The sequence below is a fragment of the Dendronephthya gigantea genome, unplaced genomic scaffold (assembly GCF_004324835.1).
Source record: "Dendronephthya gigantea isolate DGI-Jeju-01 unplaced genomic scaffold, DenGig_1.0 000022F, whole genome shotgun sequence".
NCBI lineage: Eukaryota > Metazoa > Cnidaria > Anthozoa > Malacalcyonacea > Nephtheidae > Dendronephthya > Dendronephthya gigantea.
This window is the reverse complement of record NW_021163032.1, coordinates 2,220,134-2,245,728: the sequence shown is the minus strand read 5'-3', so window position 1 is coordinate 2,245,728 and position 25,595 is coordinate 2,220,134. Positions and strand designations below refer to the sequence as shown.

At 37.5% G+C, this 25,595-nt stretch overlaps 1 protein-coding gene across 1 annotated transcript; it reads right to left on the bottom strand.

Moving 5' to 3' along the window:
* Window positions 1-506: 506 nt before the first annotated feature.
* LOC114522404 (lactadherin-like) lies at window positions 507-24,200 on the bottom strand. Its single transcript, XM_028543075.1, has 7 exons — window positions 23,874-24,200; window positions 16,457-16,520; window positions 15,366-15,670; window positions 11,330-11,468; window positions 8,196-8,545; window positions 1,294-1,435; window positions 507-646 (listed from the first exon to the last, which is right to left on the bottom strand). The coding sequence occupies exons 1-6, from the start codon at window positions 24,198-24,200 to the stop codon at window positions 1,295-1,297; spliced, it is 1,326 nt and encodes a 441-aa protein (XP_028398876.1). The 3' UTR covers window positions 507-646; window position 1,294.
* Window positions 24,201-25,595: the final 1,395 nt, after the last annotated feature.

The window sequence follows — 25,595 nt, the reverse complement described above, 5'->3', positions numbered from 1 at the left end:
TACAGACTATTAAGTGATAATACAGATACAATCATACTAACTTCTTCTACGCATGCTCGTATATCTGACTGTAATTTTGTATTCGATGCCTCTACATTACGAATGACTAAACTTATATTAATCTAATATTCTTGTATGTTAATTTGCATGGTGACATCAATAAGTAAATTAACTTGTAGGCCACACCACGTAAGTATTTAATACTTACCCGTCATTTAAATATAAGTGATGTGTAAATGTCTTTTCAGGTAATTGCACTGATGAAGGCCCGGGTTAACGGACCGAAAGCTGTGCAGTATTAAAGACTTACGTGTTGTACCTACGAGCTAATTTACCTATATTAATCTATTACTAACATCACAAACTGTTCACTTTATCATCTAGTAACCATAATATTAAACCACTGGCGTAGCCAGCATCGATAATTGGGGGGGTCCATATTCATATATTCATGTAAACAGACTGTAAAGACAATTGATTTGAAAAGAAATTAATCCTGCGTATCACGAATATATGAATATGGAACCCCCCAATTATCGTTCTGGCTACGCCGCTGTATTAAACTGCTTCGTATATTAAGATTTACCAAGCCAAGGACAACAATAAGATATTAGGAATGCTTTTTGAGTTAGCCATTCTACAATTTCTACAGAAAAAAACATATATACTAGTATATCAGGTTTTGAAAGTTCAACTGTTTACATCTCTCTGAAAGCCAAATAAATACCAATTAATGTATTGACGTTTAGCAACAGTTGTGTATGCATTTAAATTTCTTGGCGTAAAAGGAAGTCTGCGGCTGCAAGGACAGAATTTCAGAAACGAGCGCATTCTTTTTACCGTAGCAACTACACGAAGAGAAAGCCTGGACTTATAGGTACACACGTGTTTACACAAGCACAAGGGAACGTTTTATTAACATAATATTATCAGCGCGTCCATTTTAACATAACCTTATATAACATTTGACAAAAGATGCGTGCATGATATTGCTTTTTTCAGCGAAGGCCGTGGGGTGGTCGCTTTCCCTCGTTGTTCCAGTTGGCGCCCCAATTTTCATATCTCGCGGTATATCGTTTCTATCTTTTAGAAAGTGGAAATGAAATTATTTAAACAGAAATGAATGCGCGTGCCATATGCATGCATCGGTAAAGATATTTTGTTTGTGAATATGGGCAATTATGTAGGCAGCCAACAGCATGTAACCTTTGACTCCGTTTGTCCCCTTTTAATTTTGATATTTTATAATAAACTGAAGGATATTTACATAAAGTATGAAAGGTTAGTACATACCTCAGTAACAACCATAAAGCTCAATACGCATACATATGTTGCGATCCCAAGACACTGGATGTATACGAATATAACGAGCAGTGATTGGTGGAGACAGAACATTTTTTACGATGGTACGGTAGTCGTTATTCCCGACGGATATCTAAATAAAAGGTCAAAACTGAATATATACTGATGCAATTTCTAAACAATATAAAACCGGACTGCCGATACAGTACTTTACATTTATAGTGACAAACACCAGACATACTTTTACATGTCCCTGTGTAGTAAGCGAATGTCCTATCATTAGTTTATTGCTTTGGACAAAATTAATATTAGATGATTAACTTCATTTTTCACATCGTTCGAGTTGACAAGTTGAAGTTTCTGACTTGAAATTTTCCCCCGTTCAAAATCTACGCAACTCTAGCAAAAAGGTTGAGATCATATTGTGCCTACGTATATCATCCGCATCAATAAATGCTTTTATGACATTTGAGCAGGTAAATTATTTAGATAAAATTTTAAATGCATGTGGGCCAGTTGTTCGAAAGGCGTTTAGCTTAAACGGTGGATAAACCAAAGTTTAAAAAAGATCTTGTGGATGACTGAAACTACATCCTATGCATGCATTTAATATGTACTTCTCATTTGTAATAATAGATTTAAGTAATAGATTTTCTCATTTGAGTAAATATTGCTCAATTTTTGAGTAATTGTACCGATTACTCAATAATTTGAGTAAGTTTTACTCCCCATTTAGTATAGAGAAACTTTACTCTTTTTTGCGAGTAAACGAAAACTCAAAATGTTGAGTAAAGTGTTATAGTAACTTTTACTCTAATTTTTGCGTACTATTTAATTTACTCAACTATGAGTAAATTGATCAGTAAAATTTCTAAGTAAAGTTGAAGTAAATGCTAATACAAGCGGACGGATATAATTAATTATAATGAGCCAATCATGTTTTGCGTTTCCTTTGGCGCGACGATTCAAATGACTCCAATTTCATTTTTAAATGATCAAATCACCGTGAGCTTCAACCGTTCAACGTGCGGTTATAGCTTATCTTTGTGTCTTACGTGTGGTTATAGCTTGTCTTATAGAGATTACTTCATGGTTAGCGAGTGCGTACGAGTTGTGAAGGATCGCAATACGAACGAGTGAGCGTAGCGAACGAGTGAGTTTGCGATCCTTCGCAACGAGTGCATAATGAAAATCGTACAAACGAGCCAACCATGAAGTAATTTGTTTATTAAAATGTGTATAGAGATCAATTTGATAACGACACGCTTTTAATATACAAAAACACAGCGAGCAACAAAATCGAAACTTTATGCATGAAAACATATTTATTACCGTTCAGTTTCTTCGTAATTTTGTTCAATAGAAGTTAGACATTCTTTCCGAAAGATTTGAGAATCTGCTGAATGTAAAAATATCTTGAATATGAGAATTATGTTTTGAATCTCACTCCTATATTTCGACACCATCTTGAAAGAAAATGTAAACAAATTGCCGCCAAAATGACATACGACAATTTTTCACGTGTGAAGAATATCGTACGTCCAATCAAAAGCCGTGTATGGCATTTTTTCACACGTGAAAAACATCGTACGTCCAATCAAATTGCATGAAATTAATTTGCACAGTGAAATACGATTTTTATTTCATCATTCTGCTGTGCATAAATCTCTATACACATATAATAATACCGTTTAAGCAACGCCTATCGAACAACCGGCTCCAGGGGTTGTTTTAAAACCTTTCCTTACTCGCTTTAGGCAAAGTAATTCATGACATTGTGAAAAACCACTTTGGGGGCAAAATTTTAAATAAAATTCAAAAATCATGCATCGCTCAACCTTTGTTAATTACATTATTTTATCAGTAAATTTGCTAGGTACACCACGTAATTATTTACTACTGCATGCAAAGCTTTCAGTCCGTTAACCCGAGCCTTCATCAGTGCAACTGGAACCGGGTTAACGACCCAAAGCTTTGAACTAAACAAAAGACGTTTCCCGAACTTGTGCTCTATAAACTAAAAGTGTGTCTGTCCATCACCGTCCATTCAGCCGCGGAAATACACCTCAGACGTTGGATTACAAAACCTAACAAGAAGCTCTGACATTCGTTTTATTGGCCTCTTTTCCTCTTCAGGTGTTTAGAAAAATGATTGAATGTTCACCCCGTTGTTTCGCCTCTATTTATCTAAAAGAATATTGCTACTCGACTTTTTTTATATCCTCCTTTAATTTACTTTAGGCTTAGTTTAATAAAGATACATTTCTATTTCATGAACAGCGAACAATACACATGCTTATTCTCTCGCCTAGTGTCTCTCACAATCTAATACCTCGTGACCTAATCTAATATGTCAATCACATAACTATAGCCAATCAGCATTAAGATACAACATCCCTTCCTTAACCATAGTTTAAATAATATCAACGTTTAAAAGTTCTAATAGTTCTAAATCTATGTAGTTCTTTATTACTTTACCTTATATAGTTTCATGCTAAGACTTAGTGTCTTGGAATTTCCCCTTATAGTTCTATTACCGTGTTCATTAACTAAACTAATTAACGTACTTGTAAATAATCAGGTTGTTTTCTATTTCTCGTTGATCTTCGTAGAACATTTTCTGCTTCTGGATTACTTCGGTTGGTTTCTGGTTGAGTTGCTTCAGGGTTTTCTTCGTGGATTTCCGCTTGTCCGTCCTGCTTACAATCAGTCTGGATTTCTTCTTCAGGATCAGAGTTTTCTTGGTATAATTTGATATGCGATGAGTTTCTACGATGTTCCTTGTTGTTCTTGTCTTTTAATACTATCTGCGTGCCGTTTATTTTGGTGATTACCACTGAATCAGGGTGAAACTTTGTTGAAAATTTGTTTTCAATTGATGTTTTTGAGTAACTAGCACTTTATTTCCGACTTCAAGATTTCTTGGTTTTGCCTTTCGCTTCTTGTCGGTATATTTTTTTGATTTCTGTTTCTCGTCTTCATTTTTCTTTCGAGTTTCAGTTTCATCGTTTGCCTGTTGATCAATGCGGGGGAGTTTCGTCTTGACTTCTCTGTTCATTAACAACGATGAAGGTGTTCTTCCGGTCATCCTATGAGGAGTGTTACAGTAGTGGAGTAACATTATTGGGATGGTGGGTCTCCAATCTTTGCCTTCTGCCCGTGCGGTTAAGATGTGTTTCTCGAGGACTTGATTAAATCTCTCGACTTGGCCGTTGGCTTGGGGCCAATACTCCGTCACGATCTTATGTTCTATTCCCCAGGAGGTTAATGTATCTTTGAACTCGGTAGAAACAAAGTAGGATGCGTTGTCGGACTTGATTTCCTCTGGAAATCCGTGCGTTGCGAATACTGATAACAACCAGTCAAGAATGGTTTTGGATGTAACCGATTTTAAGATTTTAACTTCTGGCCAACGTGAATAATAGTTGGTAAGGACAAACACTTGTTCTCCGGTGGGAAAGGGTCCACATACATCTATGGCTAGCTTGGACCATGGTTTCTCAGGAAGTTTCGTTGGTTCCATTGGCTCTGGTGGTGGGCTCTTGCTGACAAGTTGACACGGATGACAGCAATGAATTCGTTCTTCGACCTGCTTATCCATCTAGCTCTGGCCACCAAAGCTTGGAGCGCAGGCGTTGTTTGCAGCGGATCATACCTGCATGGTCTTCATGTACAAGGCTAATTGCGTGTTGTCTTAGATTATTAGGAAGAACAATGCGATCACCCCGAAGTAAGATATCTTGATCTGTGATGCAGAGCTCATGAGCGATGAGTCTATATGCTTTCGGGAGTTTGTGTATTTGATTATTTTGCAAGTTCTGTTTGACCTGCTGGGGTTCCAGATCTGCCAATGTTTCTCTTTGTATTTCTTCTAATTTCATAGCTTTCGGTGTCTGAGCTTGAGTCATATAATGGACATATCGGTCTGCGCAAGCTTCCATGTTGCTCCTCATGTTACTTCTCTCCTTTCCATCTTTGCGAAGTCGGGACAAAGGATCGGCCAGATTGGATGGGCCCGGTCGGTAGATAACGTGGAAGTCATACTCGTGGAGTCGAAGTCTCCATCTTTCGAGTCTGGCTGATGTTGGTTTGCTTTGAAGCTTTGCTTTGTAAATATGCTCTAAAGGTCTGTGATCAGTCTCCAATTCAGTGCCCATGGCGAAGCATCAACTACGACTTTAGTTTCCGCAGTAAGATTGTAATGAGCCAATACCGGTGAAGTGGTAATAGCGTTCTTAAGTGACTGGAATGCTTTCTCATGACTGTGATCCCAGTGAAACGTGACATTCTTCTTTGTAAGCTGTCGGAGTGGAAAGGTTAGGGTACTGTAGTCAGGTATATATCTCGAACAGTAATTGGCGAGGCCTAGGAACGATCTGACTTCTGATGCCGTGGTAGGATGTGGGGCATTTACTATGGCTTCGACTTTGGCGCTATCTGGTCTGATCCCCTTCTCGGACACGATATGACCAAACACATTTATCTGCGGCACTGCAAACGAACACTTTGATAGCTTCAGTGTGACTCCATTGGTTCTCAGGATTGTGAGGAGCTGGTCTAGTTGCTTGAGGTGTGTTTCCCTGTCTTTGGACCAAAGCCAAATGTTGGCGTAATCTGGTACATCTTTGATTAGCTCGTGGATAATTTCATGAAAGTGTTCTCCCGATGGTGAAGCTCCCATTATCAGCCTGGTAAATCTATGCGGACCATCGTCAGGAGTTGAAAATGCAGTAATATGCCGGGATTCCTTGCTCCTTCCATCTTCTGAAGTATCTCGTTAACTGTTGGAATTTGTACGCGCCGTCTTACAAGTGCTGTGTTTGGTACACGCATGTTTAACACTATTCGAAGGTCCCCATTCTTCTTTGGAATGGCTATCAATGGTGATAACCAAGGCGTTGCTCCCTCGACTTTCTCGATTATCCCTTCGTCTCGCATTTCCTCTAGCTTTTTGTTTACTTTGGGCTTCAAGCTGTGTGGAATTTTCCGAGTTGTTTGTGCAACCGGGGTTACTGTTGGGTCGATCTCAAGCTTCACTTCACGTCCTTTGATGTTTCCTGTTTCTTCAAATAGCTTTGGATGTTTGGTGATAATACTACGTACATCATGATCTTCTTGAACCGGGTTGAGGGTATTGATGTTGAAGGTGATAAATCCCAATGATGTAGCTGATTCTTATCCAAGGATACATTTAGATTTCTTCTGAGCTACGTAAAACATAGCAGTTTTGGATACACCTGATGCTGAGGTGATGGTAGCTTGAAATTCGCCGGCTAGTTCGAGTGGTGTTGACTTTCGACCATGCACTATCAGGAGGTTCTTTCTGGTATTTATTTCTTTGGAAACTCGAATCGGGCTTCTTGGGCGACTGTATCTGGAATTTGAGCCACCGGAAGTTGGGAATTTTCGATGTTGTTTTGATTGTTTGCCGTTGTAATTATAATTTACCGTTTCGCTACTTTCGCTTTGGGATTTGCTGGCGTTGTCGAGGCGTTTTGACTGCTCGTCAGTTCGTTTTAAAGTGTTTCCGTAATCGAGGATTTGCTGATTGAGGAGAGTCATCGTCTCACGAAGCGCTTTCTTTCTTAACCGAGAATCGCTGGTTTTGTGAATAATTTGGGTTTTAATCTCGTTTTCCTCGCTGTGAAAATTACATCGTGCTGCCTTTGTCTTTAATCTACGATAGGATTCGTTGAGCGTTTCGGGTCCTGGATCCTTGCTTTAGCTCTCGAAAATCGAATATAACCATGTCTGTATTTTGTTGTGGCACAAAGTACTGTGTAAAACTATCGATTGCTTCTTGATAAGTTGTGCCAGTGTCCGGGAGAATATCGAAAATGTCGTTTGCTGACTCGCCCACATAGGTTAACAATAACCCTCTCCGAACCGTTGAATCGAATTCACGAAGACTTATAAGCAAGTTTTCGAAACGACGAACCCATTTAGTCCATCGCTGACCCACTGTTGCTGTATCTTGATGTGGATTGAAGGGAGGAAACGGCGTTAATCCACTTCGTGGAACTTGTGATGTTGTTGTCGCGTTTGTATCGTTTGAAATTGTTGTTGATGATGATGCGCTTTCGGCATTCGTAGCTTGACTTTCGGTATCCATAGTATATATTTAAAGTTATTCGATCCTCGTCGCCACTTTTATATTCCTCCTTTAATTTACTTTATAGGCTTGGTTTAATAGCGAACAATACACATGCTTATTCTCTCGCCTGGTGTCTCTCACAATCTAATACCTCGTGACCTAATCTAATATGTCAATCACTTAACTATAGCCAATCAGCATTAAGATACAACAACTTTCTACACGTATACTTTTTTAAAACTCTGATCTCTAAGCTTGAGTTGGAAAAATAAGCGTAGGAAGGAAGTATTGATAGAAATAACGGCCCGAAGCGCCCAAAAATTTGCGAGCTGAAGGAAATTCTTGAAATTTCAATCTTCTAATCTAATGACACTTTATTCATAGTCTTATATTCCAGTGTTTGAATTATCGAAGACAACGGGAATTTTTTTCTGACGCATTTCCCATTCTTATTAAATTCCTCCAATTCCTATTAAAATTCTGACAAAACTACCGATTTTCCAGAAGGTATAGGGGAAGCTCCTTGCACGAGGCCGAAATTTTCGCCACTGCATGCGTCTATTTTCTGCACAAGAGATGTTTTAGGTACGGCTTCAAACAATCTCTGAAACTGGAAAATTATTTTTCTGATAACTTTTGCAGTTAAATGAATTAGAAGACCCAAAAATTACTTATATTCACTAGAAAAATAAGTACATGGATTATCTAAATATTAAAATCCAAGAAAATTATTGATTTATCAAACATTTATTAACGGTATGTAGTTCTTTTATACGCAGTGCAGTGCAATAATTCTTACCTTAACAACACCTCCATCTTTGTAAGACTCGAACATTGTTCCATTCAAACTATGCTTCAGGGAATAAGACTTCACACGACAATAACGATAATAATTTTGATAATAGCGTCCTCCCTGAGTGGAAATCCCTGTGACAACTTCCTTCTTGCCAAGATCAACCTGTATCCACTGTTTCTTGTTGTCTACTCCTGCTTTCCATCCCCAACTTCCAGTGTAGTTGTACAATCGTCCATAGGCTGCTGAGTGATTTGTTGACCAATAACTCGAAGAAGTCAATTGAGAATCTTTAACTTTTTTATTATCTTCCACGCCAAGTGTCTTTTCACCAGCTTTACAAGGAATGGTATTCACTAGAGAGTTTTATAAAAATCTTAATTTAACTGATGCCGGTGGAACGAATCCCACTTGGGTCAAATGATATAATTTAAGTTGAATAAAATGATTACTCATTGTTAGGTTGTGCTCTTATATCAGTCATGTATGTGTCAATGTCTTAATCAGGAAATACGTGTAAATATAGACAAAGAATAATTGTTATGTTTTGAGCGAAGCGAAGAAAGCAGACGCATTCGCGGAGCTAGTTCAATGTTTGGACGACAGAAGTCCATCTCTGGTAATATGGGAAGCTAGAGACGACGGACCAGAAGCGCTCAAGATTCTGCGACAACACTACCAAGAAAAGGTAAAACCTCGTGTCATATCTCTGTATACCGAACTGACTTCGTTAAAGAAGACCGATAACGTAAGCATTGTCGACTACGTGGTAACGGCTGAGAGAGCAGCCACCGCTTTGAAAAACGCTGACGTAGTTGTAAGCGATCCGCTTCTAATCGCAATGGTCCTAAAAGGGTTACCAAACAACTTCAAGACATTCTCGGCGATTGTAATTCAGTTGGACAAGCAAAATGACGTTCACGGAGTTCAAAGTTGCCTTACGCAACCACGCCAAGGTTACAGAGACGAAGGAAAGGGTCATGGCGTTCAAAAACAACAAGTTTGACGGGGAGTGTTTTAAGTGTGGAAGAGGCATCGCAAATCAGGCGCGGATCTAGACCGTATCGAACGTGGCTCGAGCTACGGTCAGATTTTCCCATCTAGAATTTTCCCCCCTGCAATCTAAAATTCATACATTATTTAGAAGTACATATTAATTCTTTGAATCACACCAAAATTAAGCAAATATATGTCTAAAGCAAATAATTTGAGTAATATCTTTCGTAATCGTTGTAATATTATTACCAATTCTAATTGCTAAAAGTGGGAACAAATTCCCAATTATTATTCAGTTAACATGATTGTTCAGTTAACACTGAACTATAAAATTCGCCGAAAGCTTCCCGAATTGTGCCGTGTATGTTTGGAAGCTAGTCGTGCATTCGAAGCTGCGATCACAGCAACCAGTTGATACGGTCAGCGTTGCGATAAAGATGATAAACAATAAAGTTCGATACTTCTCGACTTCGAACTCGGATATAGTTTATACATAACACGTTAAATTGGTCTGTTCGCTGCATCCTGGCTGAATCGAATGCATTAATACATGAATCCGTCGAAATTTCTCAGAAGCAAATCTAAACGAGCATATTTCAGGAGAAATATCGCTCTTCAGGCTACAACATGATGGAATTTATAATATTACTAAAGAAAGGCTTCGCTTGTTCGCGTTTAATATAGAATCGGAACGACCATTTTTAAACTGCTATTCCCCAAGAGACAAACACTGAAAATCTTTACTTAATGTCCTTGTAAGGTAAGACTTTTAAGTTTTAAATTAAATCGAACTATGATACAAATTTGCATTTACGCTGTAGTCTGTGAATAATTTGTGTATGAAAATTTCACGTTATGTCGAGTGTGAATGAAATACCGGTATCGGTAAATACCTTACCAATGAAAAAGGTTTTGTAGTTTTATGAAAGTACAGGGATTATACAATATTCGCTTTTAAACGTTCGCTGAAGAATATTGTGGAACCAATTGCAAAGCTCAGAAAATGTTTGTTTCGGAGTTTAAAATTTGGAAATTCTCCAGGGTCCATTGCCCCTTCGCAACCCCCCCCCCACCGGAAAATTTTTAGCCCTATATGACACGGTCAGATTTTGGGCTGGATCCAAGCCTGGCAAATCCGAATGTTAGACAAAGTCCGTGAAGAATGGGAAGTGGTGTTCCATCTGTAAAAGCAAAACGCACGAGACCAAAGATTGCCGCAACAACTCGGGAAAGCAGGACTCAACAAAGATGGCAGAAGATCAGAGAGAAGAGAAGAAAGACAAGAACGAACATACTTTTGTGAGTGTTAATTGTGATTGTGATAATGTGTGTCATGTCAGTGATAATTGTGTTTTAGTAGATAGCGGGGCAACTAGTCATATAATTAGCGACAAGTCTAAGTTTATCAATTTCGACAAGAATTTTAACCCCGATATGCATGCAATAAGCATCTTAGGAGCGCAGATGGCACAGTCTTCGATGTAGAGAAATCAGGACGTCTATATTATCTAAATAGCATTTCATCCTCTGAGAGTAATGCAGCTTCTCTGTTAGAATGGCATAGCCGGATCTTAGGGGACTGTAATCTTACTGACATACGTAAACTTGAGAAGGTTGTAGACGGCATGAATATCACAAATTATGATGAGGCTGACTGTGAGATATGTTCCCAGGATAAAATAACACAGCCAAGAAGTAGAACACCAGATAGACGAGCGAAGGCTCCATTAGATTTAGTCCACTCAGACTTAGCAGGACCATTTAGTCCGGATGGTAAAGATGGTTTCAGGTACAGCTTATATCATTCGTTGACGATTACAGTGGTGTGATCATGATGTATTTTTTAAAACACAAATCTTACACTGTAGAGGCTACAAAACAATTTATTGCTGACATTGTATCTCTTGGCAAAGTGAAATGTATCAGGAGTGATAACGGGGGGGGGGGGGGGGGATTAGTAGAACATGAGTTTAAATCATTTTTACGGTTTTTACGGATCACAATTTAAGGATTACAGTTGTGTAACTCGCAGCGGAACATTTTGATGTTGCTGTCCCTCAATTCCAGGCAAACGCTCACGTTATGAAACTGATATTACATAAAGCATGTTAGAAAAATTAACACCCTTCTTTATGACAGCATACCTGTACAACCATAAAGTTCGAATCTCATGGCTGCGTTTCTGTACCATGTCTTTGGGTGTAAACGAATATAACGCGCTGTCACAGCCGGTGATAAAGGATTTCTCACAATGGAATTCTGGTCATAATTTCCACTGAATTCCTAAAAATACGAACGCGATGATGTTATCGAACAATGTTCGAACCATTTATTTTTATTTTTAGTCTCAATCATGGTAAATACATTAAGTATGGAACTTTACCAACTTAATTATAGCAAATAATAATATTATTAATTTGATTTATTTACATGCATGTTCCATACGAAACTACATCATGAAACGAGCAGCCTTCACAACCTCAATATTATCATATACATGCAGATAAAAAGAAACATTCTACCCTTGTGTTTCACATAATAGTATGAATCTTGAAAAAAAATTCCAATCTTGGATTGCGTGAATCGTTAGTTAATTTGTCTGTGTTAATTTTGTGTCCACTTGAAGATTTTTTGCTTTTTACGAATGTTATAGGAGATACATATAAGCGAAAATCATAAAAGTCAACTGCATTTATAGCTGGAAGCCGTTTAAGTTAAGTCGAAAGTCCATGCATCGATAAATTTTTCAGGCTTTCAGCTATGACGTTGAACATCTAAATTTAATCGACTATAATTCGCCACATGAAAACAGGACGATACACAACAAACTTTAAGTACAACACATTACATTTTGCAGGCTCAAATTTAACAAGGTTAAAAACAATATACGAAAGTGACAAAACGAGGAAAACGACAAAACGTGTGTGCCGTGCAATGATGGAATCATTATAAACATCATTTCATTATCCTTCAAATTTCAATCAAATACAAAAAATAAACTATTTCCAATTATACTTCACAAACTCCGGTCGAAATATATAAAGCTTGCCTTACCGTACTCTAGCTCACATTTCAACGCTTCAGGAACCGGAAGAGAAGAGAAAAGAAAGGAAAAACCCGCATCACATGACTCGACCTTATAAGTTCGCACCCCCCGGCGCCTCATTGGCTTTTTTTTTCGAGCTCACTCACGTGTAAAACTTATAAGGTAAGTCTTTGCATTTATTTTACGCTTTATCTCGCTTTTAAGCTTTACTTTTCTAGCATGTCTGTTAAATCTAATCGGAGACGTCATCGTAGTGATCATATGTCCTCTCCAAGCGAAAAATCTTCGCCAAAAGACCCGGAAAACAGAGGACTTGCCGAGGAATTCGACAACAACTCTGCCATTCAGACACCTTTAGTTGGCTCTATGGCCTATGCCACCTTTAGACGGCGTTGAGCCGAAAAATATAAACGATAACTCTAACCCGAACACTGTCGTTTCGGCAGAAGAAGCTTCATGCGGGTTCTTTGATCCTGGGAGCTCCGCTCAACGACGATGGTCTCCTTCAGACCTTTTTGGCAAATTTCTGGAGATAAACATGCGCAGACGCCTAACATTAGACCAAGTTAAAATAAATTATATATCTATATAACTAGTACTTAAAATTCCTTTATAAACAATGTTATAAAAATATTTGTTAAACTAAGACGCGTACGGTTTAATCTAATATCCTTTAGAAAGTTTATTTAAGAAATATCGTAAATCTTGTCCAACATCATCTTCTTTAGGTCAGTTTTAAATTTTTCTTAAGGTAACTTTTTCAGATCTTCGTCTAGGTCGTTCCATAGTTTTACCGCTCTGTAATAAAATCATCTCCTCTTGGAGCTTGCTCACTAATTGGCGAGTTCCAATCAAAAGTAGCTTTGTCTTTTCAGTATTTATCAACAATTTGTTTCCAAAAAACAAGGTTGCAATCAACTTCAGGTCTTCTTCTATCTTATTTTGTGCAATAACAATGTCTTCAATTGGAAATGACAGAAAAATCTTAGAATCGCCGACAAATGATTCCAACTCAGATGATTGAGGTACTTTTGGGAGATCATTAATATAGGTACAAAACAATAAAGTTGACAATACGGCTCCCTGGGGCACTCCATGATTAATGGGAAGGACTCCAGACACGGAAGAGCCAATGCGAACAAACTGATTTCTGTCTGAAATATAACTTTTAAACCAACTAAGAGCTTCAACGGAAACTCCGATATTGCTGAGTTTCCTTAACAAAATTGAATGGTCCACACTGTCGAATGCTTTTGAAAGGTCTAATAAGACTAATGCCGTAAGCTTTTTATTATCCATCGAATTTAGCAAAAAATCATTTACCAGTATATTAAGCATTTCGGTCGAATGATACTTCTTGTTTCGACTTTGTTTTGATGACAGGCGTCCATGCAGTGTAATTGATAAAATTACTAAATTGTTTAAAGGCAACTTTTCGCAAATTTTTTATAGTACTTTCAACATTGAAAGCGGGCGATTGTTGGAAGCAATTTCGTGGTCGCCTTCCTTTAAAAGTGGAATAATTTCCGCTATTTTCCAGGATTCAGGGAAAGTCGAAGTAGTAAATGAAATATTTATAATATCAGTCAACGGGAGCGTTGGTCAACGGGAGTCAACGTTAAAATGTGAGTTAGAGTACGGTAAGGCAAGCTTTACCATGCATATGACTGTTTTCCCATATATTTCGACCGGAGTTTGTGAAGTATATAATCATAAGTATAGGTAATAGTATGATTTCGAGTGCAATTACGGGTTAACAAGCATGAATGAGTTTTTAAAGGTCCGAAGGACGAGCGTTATTTGCAGTCTTTAAAACTCACGAGTATATATCACGTATTAATGATATGCATGGAATCTTCGAGACAATAAATTAAAGACCTCATCCATTATATTTCCTTGAACATTTCTTTCGAACTTAATTAGTTTAAACAATTTATACAAGAAATGAAAAACATTCAAAATTCAAATTTTAACAGTTCTTCTGTCCATTGCTATTATTAAGCGTGGAACAGTAATTGATTGGCTAATTTTATTTTTTTAAACAAATCAAATATATTTGTAACGGGATTTTGCACTGTTGTTGCAGAATTTTGCACTGTTGTTACAGAAATTTGCACTTTTGTTACAGAAATTTGCACTGTTATACATTTTTGCACTACTATTTGGGATTAACTGCACTAGTGACTTAGATCAGCCAATCAGAGTCGAGAAACATTTTCTTGTATATCATTATTACACTAACAGGCGCAAAAAGCCCTTGTGTAATTCGAATTTTCTTTATTCTAATTTTCCGCTTTTCTTAAATTGTAAAAATATTAACAACTGATCACCATTGAATCTAATCAATACGAATAATTTTATACCTTTCCGGACGTGCTGAGAGGGTTTTGCAAGAAAACATTTCATTGCCTGTAATTAGCAGTAAACGTACGGAAAATAAAAACAATATTTTAACCAGGCTTGTGTAGGCCTTGTATTTCATCAAAATAATAATTGAATTTTCGAAAAAAATGTCGTGAATGAGAGAAGCTTTGTCCTGGAACGAAGACTAACAGCAGGGAACAAAATGCTTTCGAATGTTTCGCAGCATCCCTCATGCATGTATCACGCAATCTTGCACGAAAAATTATTTGGTATATCTTTAATAATGCATTTTGGTGTCGCTAACAACGCAGGACTTTGAGATTATTGATAAAATATTCATTGTTACTTTGAGAGCTGAAGCTCATTAATTGGTTTTCGAGAAATATAGTTGCTTAATCCAGTGTACTATCAGACCAGTGACATCAATATATACTGTATATTGTTTGAAGTATCAAACGATTTAGCAGGCGAAATATTCTAAAGACAAAAAAAGCTCAGCTTCAAGGTGAAGCTTGTGTGAAAATTGCCGTAATTAATGTTTAGTTGGACATGGATATAAATTATATATAATAAGGGGCCTGATTGATTTATTGCAAGTTGCCGCATGAGAGAGAGGTTAATACTGTCGGGAATAAATGGTGGTATTAAAAAAATTACAACTATTTTGGTTTGAATTCTGGTTAGTCTCACTGAACGGGCTCGCGTAAGTGGAATTTGCACATATTTGCATAATATAAGCTTGCACTAACCCACCGAAGGCAGCAACTTACCCTAATTATTCCGTTTATTTTATGAAAATCAAAGTTTTTTCCATCTGAGCTATAGGAGACAGTGAAAATTTTCACCCACTCATTTGATCCCGATTGGCCTTGAGTTGCAATCACTGAGATAATCTCATTTCTCCTAAGATCAACTTCAATCCATGGATCATTTTCATATTTCGCGCGCCAGGCACCAGGGCCTTTCAATCGAGCCTTTCGTGCGGGATAGGTATCACTCCAGTTGGTTGATGCCTTTATCTGGAAATCAGAAATGTTCATGTTTTCCATTCCCAGTGCGCCCTCTTTGCATTGTCCTATAAGTATCACAAATGTTTTGTTAAAACCTTACATATCATTCACCTTTGCCTTCCTGGGATGGCAGTGTTATAATACAGAAGGTTCTCAGTCAGCGGGGGGTGTGATCTTTTTGAAACGACTCGAAACAAAACTTGTACTGACTGGATCATTTTTATTTAATAAGAGACTAATCAATGTAAGGAATGCCAAATGACGCTTTTGTTAATTTATTTCGATTATTAATCATAACATCGTAATAATCATACAATTATATATATCTATATATGCTTAATTGTACTTAATGTTTCATTATGATTAAATTTTTTTGCAAAAACAACTAAAAATGGCTTTAATTGTTTTTAACCGATAAAAAATTGGCCCAATAAATGAATCTGAGGTAGGTAACCAATTTTAGAAATTATTTACTGCATTTAAGAGCTGGCGGACACAATTTTTAGATGCCCAAACACGTTTAGTTTAGCAATAGCTCGATAACAAAAACTGTGAGAACACTATACAGACTTTTTAGTTTTCTTTTTAGTAGAAGTCGACGAGTTATGGAAAATGGATAATCATGTGTTTTCGGCATCAAGCAGAAGTAATTTATTCAAATGGTCACAATTCAAAAGGAACAGACGAAATATTTCGCATTTCCCCGAGAAAAAGCGCCCGTGGAGTCAGGCTCTTACACGAAAATTTGAATGTTTCTTTTTTTTGCCGAGGCTTTAATAAAACTCAACATGACGCACGTCATCGGCTTTCTACGTTTGAAGTCATTTTAAAAAGGTCTCCTAGTTACATACCTGATTTTGGTGACTGTGTTGTCGCCTGAAGTTTCGGGCAAGATTGGGAAGGATCTGCCTGTTTCTGTAAAAAACGATTAAACAGATCTTTAACCCATATAACATTATTTTAGATATTATTATTTTCCAATCTTAGAAATTATTGGATTAATTTTTAACCAATTACGCATCCCCCAGATTGAAATAAGATTAGAATTAAAACCTGGCTCCGAGAGTAATGAGAACAAATGTTGGGAAATTATGATTTGCTTCTTCGAGAAAAATTCGTAATTCCAATCAATTGAAGTTGGTTGGAATTACAAGGCTGTCTCGTAGTGGCCATCTTTTAAGAAAACTGATAAAAAAATTTTCAGTTGAATTATTTGCATAATGGAATTATTGCACACATTGCGCCCGCGGTGCACCAGCAAACTCCTTCGAAGTAGTTTTCCATGCAAGTACGTTTTTTTTCCACTCACGAAATTTTTAGCGGGAAAACCGAATTATTTTTTTTGTATTGGAGATAGTATTTCAGATAGTTTACTCGACAGCTCTGGAGTAAAATGTTATTTTAGCCCTTTATTATTGCTATTAAAGCGGATGTTATTAGAACATCCGAAGTGTAAAATTTTGATGCAAAAGAAATCGGGAGTTATTTTTTTGTTTATATGTATATGTATATTTCAGATACCAATATTGCGGTTAAGGTTGAATAACATTGGTTTACATGAATATAGTTAAAAGTCTAACTATTTAGAAGCCATAGCTATTAAAACTAAGTAATAATGCACATAAATAATATCTATTTAAGACTAGAGACTTCCATTTAAGACTATTAGCAAACCTATTTGTCCTATGTCTTGGGATAACCTGTTTTGTGTCTCGGTGGAACAAGGGAATCGAGTTTATGGGTTGTTTCGTGACAAATTTGAACGAAAAGTTTGTCGCATATGGTTTTTCTCCGTAGGGACAGCAACACCACCCCAGCGCGTACTAACGCATCTTCATAGTTGAGGTCTGGGAAGATTATACGAAGGGCTCTGCGTTGAATGCTTTCAATCTCATCGCAAAAGTATTGCGTCAAACTATAATGCCATACCTCGCACGAAAATTCTAGGATTGGACGAATGCAAGTAGTATAAACTCGAACTAACTTGTCCGTTGGTATAGAGAATCTCTTGAGTAATCATAAATCATACAATCGCTTAGAAGCTTTCTTGCAATTATGATTGACGTGCTCGATCCATTTAAGATCGTTGGAGATCATGACGCCGAGTAATTTGGCATGCGAAACCACGGCTATCTCCTGATCGCAGATAATGATCGGTGGAATAGACTCAGAATCAAGAGAAAACCCTACACGAATTTCTTTAGTTTTCCTTGGATTAAATTTCATGTTATTCTCAGAGGTCGATTTGGTCGATTCCGTTATTTGAGACGGTAAGGCGGAATCGAGTTCTTGACTCTTCGAGACGATTTCCCATATAGTGGTGTCGTCAACGAATTTAACCGTATCGTCAGAAACATTCAAGTCGTTCACCATGATGAGGAAAAGGAGGGGGCCCAGTTTTGTTCCTTGGGAAACTCCTCCATTAATTGTCCTCCATTTCGAAAGATTAGAGCCAATTCTTGTTCTCTGGCTTCTGTCGGTAAGAAAGTTGGCGATCCAATTGATTAAAATAGGGTGAATGTCCATGTTGACGAGTTTCTGCATCAGAATGTTAAAATCGATTCGGTCAAATGCTTTGGAAAAATCTAACATGCATATCCGTAGGCAGGCTCCAGGTGTATCCATCGCTTCCTACCATTTATGGAGTAGATATATTAGCGCCATGGTGGTTATTAGATCCTTTAATTGAACCAAATTGGAGTTTATCAATTTGGTCGCGAATAGACTGCAAGAGCCAATTATATGGGAACGACTCCAAGATCTTGCTTACTATGGGCGTGAGTGATATCGGTCGGAAGCCAGAGTCGAAATCCAAGGCAGGAGAGGAGTTAGCAGCAGGGATAACATTTGCCGATTTCCACAGGGATAGGATAACCGTCATGGATGGATGCATTGAATATAGCTGCTAATGGGCAACATAATAACGAATAATTTTCGCGGAGGAACCAAGACGTAATTTCGTCGGGGCCTGCAGCTGGGAAGAGTTTGACGGATTGCAGTGTCTTCTCGGTGTCGTTAACTGAGATGTAAAATTCAGGAGGAACATCGCTGACTTCGAGAGGTGTCCAAGCAAGCGGTAGCAGAGAATTTCCAACAGCAACAAACTTGTCGTTAAACAGGTTGGCCAGACTCAAACCGGAATAGAGCTGGCCGTTGTACGCAAGTGTTGAAACGTTTTTAGATGGAGCAAGGCCAGTCAATTTTTTAAGAGCGGACCACCATTTCCGCGGATTCGACTGGGTAGTATAAGCGACATTAGGGAGGTTAAGATCGACTTCCGCTACGAGTACCGATACCAATATTCAGTCACGTGCATGCGCAGACGTAACAATCGTCAAAAATGTGATAACGTCGGAAGTCGCAAGTACCGTTTTGGGGCTGAAAATGGAAGTGGGTAGCTGGGCGAAGTACCGAATTATATTTACTGTATATTGTCGTTTTCTGCAGTAGTTTTCTAATAATATTATTTAGATTTTACTTGTATAATGTTTCTGCTTTGTTTGGTGAGACTTAAGGATTGTGATTAGAGTGTTTGATGTGAATATAGCCGCTGTACTCTGCCATGTTTATTTACTTCTTACGGAAGTCGCAATCTTAACGCTTTAAAATTTCCGCGCTGCCAAACTGTAATACGTCATGTATTTTCGTATCGGTACTGGTAGTGGAAGTAGATCTTAACCTCCCTATTATTGAAATAAAACTTTGACCGAGCAAGCCTATACACTAAGTATTGATTTTGCTCCTATATAAAATCGAAACATTGGCTTATTTCCACTGCGCCAGGTCGCTTGGCGTTTCTATATTAATCTTTTTATTTCCGGAGTAATCCAGGGCTTATCGCCAGAGTCAGATTTGACACGTTTCAGCGGAAGAAATTTCCTAACAATACCATCGACAATAGAAGACAATAGAAGAGAAGTATCTGAACTGTTCGTCACAAGAGCTCAGGTGATACATTGAAGATACACTCGATGAACTTAGTGAAGGTATTCTTACCATGACTTGATTTGTTCTACGGGATCTATTAGAAAACTTGAGTTGGACTTTACCTGAGGCTTTATAGACGTTGGCAACTGCCTGGACTGTCTGGTCCATGGCGGTCTCGGACGGTGGTTTCTCCTTGGACGGTGGTTCCTCCTGGACGCTTTTAATAAAAAATTTTGATCTCGATTTCTGACTAGATGTCGATCAGTTATGGGAGGGTGATTTGGGTCTTGACTTCCAGATGCAGACGGCTTCTGTGTACGCAATCGGTTTTTGTGGATTCGCTTATATTCTTGCATCTGTACATCAAAGGAAGGCCCAGACTTTTTTGTTTCGCTTAAAGCGGTGGGCAACGATGCACTTCTTTTAGTTAAGGGATTTGTTTGTCGGTTTAATTGATCCATTCGACTTGCCGATGACGGGCATGTTAATACTGCCTGTGAATTTGCGTAGTCGTTCACGTCTTCAAGTACAATTTCGCATGAATCGGCCACAGTTTGATTAATCGGTTGACCGCCGGATTCCTATTGATAATAAAGGAAGGGCTGTTGCTGCGTACGAACTCGCATGGAGAGTCACAGCTTTATCTACACTTTCGTTTAGGTTAACCGTAGGTTTACGCTTAGCCAGCTCGATTGTTAGAACCTCCAGGGTGTCAGAAAGTAGACAGTTCTCATCCCCTTAAACGCGCTATTAATTCCGCTTCGTTTCTATCCGCAGTATTCGAGATAAACTTGTCCTTTGTCAAGCTATTAACCGTGCAGTAATTATCGATTCGAAACCACTTGTCCGCTTTAACTAAGTTAAGAGTTCTTTCTTGATTTGATTCAGCAACAGTCATATCATGTTTAATTTCTCCTAGATCAGCCGATAGATTACTGCAAATACACAGAGAAGAACTACGTGTTTCTCCCCCAATATTCGAATGATTATAGCGGGCATAGCTCCATCTGTAGAAAGGCTTTCAGAATACAAGGCTTGAAACAGCTTTCGTTGGATAGGTTCTGCGTTCACTCCTTGGATCTGTAAGAGTTTCTTTTACTCCACCAGAGTATAGTTGGATATTCTCCACAATAATTTTTATAATACTTTCTTCTCGCCACCAGGGGAGAACCACTCGCCTTCGAGCTGAAGATAATCAGCAGCCAAAAGTTTCACGGACGCGAAATCGGCAATCCAAGCAAGCTTAAGATTATTTTGTAGTTCAAACCTTTCATACACACTTCCATGATTTAGCTTAGATGATGGGTTATTACAATTTGCGGTCATAGGGGATGTATTTGACTCAGTGTAGTCGGAACCCATTTTATCATGACCAGCCATCTTGAATAATCCCATTAATCTGCAGATACAGTCACCGAACTTGTTCCCATTTGGCGGCCATTTTGAAACGTCTCTGTTGCTACGTATAGGGTATATATGCATGTTGAATAAAAGTTTTATTAAAGTTTAGTGTTTTATAAGCAAACATTTAGATGGCTTAATATCCCTGTTGTGTTTGATATTTAGGGAGCCACCTTAATATATGATCCTGAAGAGGTAAAATGGGATAATCATCTCCAACGCAACATATATAACACTGAGACTCGGTATGTGCATGTTTTGTATCAATGACATGATTCGCTATTATTATTATTTTTATATTATTAGTATAATTCGCTATTATAAGTATTTTTTAGTTCTTTTCGGAAAACACCCCGACGAATGATTTGGCATTCGCCAGACTGGAGTATTTGTGAGATTAAAATCAACGCACAAATACTCCTTAAAGCAGCCATTGTGAAAGTGAAGCTATACTAAATTGCTTGTTCATCAATTATGTATGGGTTAACGTTTCAAGTAAATATCGTTATTCAGACACCAAATTGAACTACTTTTTGCAAGGATTTAAATCGTATCAGCTTTACTAACCAAATTATTATTTATTTTGCTGGTAAAACGTAATTACTTTAATTCAACGTGAAAAACCTCTTTCATTTTGGATTGCTGCCGCCGCGTCTGTTCAGGCTCTATTAACTTATTCCGTAGAAACAAAACACCTGTGTGTTTGCACGGGTTTAATTATTAACTCTTAAAATAGAGTACGTGCTGTTTCGAAAACCTATATATATTTCGCACATATATTTCGCGGAATTCGCACACGCGTGGATGCAGAGCTGAAATTTTAAACAGATTTGGTTATCTATGTTCCAAATTATGAATAGGATTTTCCTCTTTTTCATTCCTCTTTTTTCAAGAAATAAACCATATCGAGCATCATACTAACTTTCCGGACGATGGCCCTCAGGTCGAAAAGTCGAGAAGTGTTTTGTCTATTTTAGGCAGTTGTTATACCACATTTGATGCCATATCGAGCATATTTAACGTTGTCAAGACCCCATTGTAATAATTTGTAGACATTTTAGCATTTTTTTTTTTTTTTTTCAAACATAAAACACTATACCGGTTCGCATTGTCACGACATCAAAATTATGGCCATGTCAAAGCGAGTTTAACCCCCCAAAAAGTATCGTGGCATAATTGATTTAACATCATCTGTCAAAGGAAAAAGTTCTGGGGAAAAATATACCGTAAGACAACTTTATTAGACTAATGTTGTGTCCATGTGAATGCGGTATAATGTAAACAGGGTGTAAATCACACCATATCCGTACGAATTCGCTTTCTGAGAGTGCAAGATTTGATATAACCTAATGCAAAAATTTTCAAATCAGTTTTTTCTTGGAAGAATGTTGTGATCTCAATTTTGCTTAAAAATTCTTGTTTGCTCGGCAGCACTTTAATAAAGAGTTGACGCTTGTAATCAACATGCGCGTCTTAGGATAAAGAGATAATTAAAAGGCCACTCAGTGGTGCCAAGTTCATGTTCTCGACAATTTCTTCATGCAAAAATACGCAATAAACTGGCCAGAAGCGTAAAGTTCATAAAACATCCAAAGTGTAAAATTTTGATTCAAAAAAGTCGGTTGCCACCGAACTCGTTCCCGATATAAACGATTAAACGTTTGTGTTGAACTCTGTTGCTATAGCAACAGTTGCTAAGCGAATGTTTCCATCCTTTTGGAAAAAGGCTAAATTAATCCCAATCCATAAATCGGGTGAAAAGAATGAAAGAGGAAATTTTAGGCCAATTTCTGTTCTAGTTATTCTCTCTAAGATCATAGAAAAGCATGGGATACCACTGTTTTTAACCCGGAAGTGGAGTAATTTTTACTCTTTAGAGAAAAATGCATACTCCGCTTGTTTTGGTGCAAGACCGTCCCTCAGTTGGGGGGAAAACCGGGAGTATTTCCACTAAATTATATGGAACGGCAAATATAAGAAAATATTTTTGATGAATGGAATGATAGGTACGACATGATCTGGCACAAGTGTATTACAATCTTTAAAGTGAACATTTACGTGTCCATGCATATAGATAATTTGCTGTCTATAACAAGAATCCTCGCGCATTGACGATATGTATGTATTATTTGTTACAAATACAGTAAAGAAATGCTTGTAACTTGCTTCCAAAGTCAAAACAAAAAAATTGAGACCAGTCAATTGACGCGGAATATTGCTTGGAATAATTGTCCCAATTTTTTGTCCGATCGGGCAAGTAATGCCAAAGTGTTCGGGGGTTTTTCAAAGAGCGCGTCACCCCTAACAACAACGACAACACTGATCAACAACAAGAAGATTAGCAGCGATTAGGGACTGGCCGGCTCATGGTTCAAAAAGAGTTCTTGAAAAGTACGCTAATATAATATCGTATCGTAGTAAAAGTACACAATGTGAAGAGTTAAAAACCTTTTTCAGATACAAATGCCTATTGGACGAACCATATGACTGTATGTCGGCCGTGTAGAGAATAGCATAGCTTTTTCGATGAGAAGGGGGCAGGTGCACGTCTGGCATTGCTATATGCTTTGTTTTTCTACAAAATATTCATAACTGCACCTTACAATGGCTGCGACATCCAATAGAATTAACCAAATGTATATACGCAATAATATAATTTATATATATATATATATATAAGAAATATAATATAACTTCTCATTAGGCTATAGGTCCAAGGATTTCGGGTATGTAAATATGTAGCTACAGAAAGTGGGATAATTGTTAAATTTTACATACAATTGCCTCGCTTGTATGATAAGATACAAATCATCCCATATTTTAGTTAACAAGCTTCTGAGTCTAACAATTAATTTCCTTTGTTGAGAAAAATCGTGAATGTAAAGGCGTGCTCATACCTTCTCTTTTAGTTACAACATTAGCTATATCATACATTCTTACCTTTTCAACTTTGTAAAGATGGTTGAATTCTGCGTTATGCTTGCTTTCATCAGCGTAAGATATCTCTTGAAGTGTCTTACTGTTGAGCTCACACAAACCTTCACCGGTTCCAGAGGTTTTAAAATTGACTGACACACATGATTTATCTCTAACGCAATATATATAACACTCAGATTCGGTATGTGCATGTTTTGTATCAATGACATGATTCGCTAAGTATTTTTGTTGCTCTTTTCGGAAAACAGCCTGATGAATGATTTGGCATTCGCCAGACTGGAATATTTTTGAGATTAAAATCAACGCACAAATGCTTTGTAAAGCAGCCATTGTGAAAGTGAAGCATGTAGGTTTTAACACGCAGTTTTAAATTAACTAAAAATTGCTTGTTCATCAATTATGTATGGCATTAGCGTTTTAAGTAAATATCGTAATTTAGACGGTATATTGAACTACTTTTTGCAAGGATTTAAAACGTATTATTATATAGCAAGTTTCGAAGTTCATCTGTTCCAGAATCTGATTGCATGGTTAAAAGTACGTCACGTGAAAGGCGAAAAATCCGAATGCTTACCCCAAAATCCTGTTTGTCATGTTTTAACCAGTTTGATAGGGGATTAATACTTTCAACACCGGGTGTTAATGAAACCGGAAGCCGTGATGCTACGTCAAATCACCTTTGAACTTCAGCCGAATTCTTTTAAATTAAAAGTTTCTTTGCCTACGATTTTGTCGCGTATTTTCACCCGTTGTTTCCTTTGAAACTTATTATATAAAAAAACACTTATTGACATGATGCCGGTGTCCCTCGGGATCTCTCCATATAAGTCTTTATTAACTTAACTCTAACCAATTTATTATTTGCTGATGAAACATAGTTACGGGTTCTAATCAAAAGTGAAAAACATCTTTCATTTTGGCTTGCTGCCACCGCGTCTGTTCCGACTCTATTAACTTATTCGGTAGAAATAACACGACTGTGTAGTTGCACGGTTTAATTATTAACTCTTAAATATTTTACGTGCTGTTTCAAATTTCTGTTTATGCTGCTAATATGGTCACACTGAACGGGCTGCCGGTCATGTACCACACAGTGTAATTAGCCTTTCTCACGATGACGTTTTTGGGGTACTTTCAATATTCCCAAATGGGTTTCAAAAATGATAACAAAATGAAAAGCAATTTTTTTAGAATCAACAGACCATTTGAAGAATAAAAATAAAGATAGTCGCCGTTACGGGGTCTTACGCTCTTTGTTTTCAACAAAAGTACCCCAAAAATAGTTATAGTTATAGTTTAATGATTCACACACATTGCAGTTACAAAGACTGAATTATGTGGTGATTACAAAAGAGAAAGGCTAAAAATTAAGTTATATTTACAACATCTGGGCAAGGATAGTGTAAAAAAATTTACAGTGAGGAATATAGATTATAAAATTGAATTATTCATATGGGCTAAAACTAAGGTAAAATGTTTTAAAACAGTCTGCAAAAACTGGGGAATAGAACATGAAAATATTAATCGAAGCTATAAACTATTTACATCGTCTAAAGTTGCTACCGACGGTATGAAGCTCTTTTGGTAACGATCAGTTCTACAAACTGTAACTTCGAAACTCCTACAATGGCGTAGATCGTAATCGTTGATTCTCAGAGCTGGGACGAGCGAGTTTAATTTGTGTCCAGGCTTAAGCATACTGCGAAGAAGCCATTTGTAAAGGGT

What these genes read in the sequence shown, in the direction of transcription:
- LOC114522404 (XM_028543075.1), bottom strand. Translation starts at nt 24,200, where the DNA reads ATGGCTGCTTTACAAAGCATTTGTGCGTTGATTTTAATCTCAAAAATA. An exon ending in CGAACTTTATGGTTGTACAG is followed by an intron (nt 8,546 to 11,329) that starts GTATGCTGTCAT and finishes AAAACTCTCTAG; the next exon opens with TGAATACCATTCCTTGTAAA. An exon ending in AAGATGGAGGTGTTGTTAAG is followed by an intron (nt 1,436 to 8,195) that starts GTAAGAATTATT and finishes CCTTTTATTTAG; the next exon opens with ATATCCGTCGGGAATAACGA.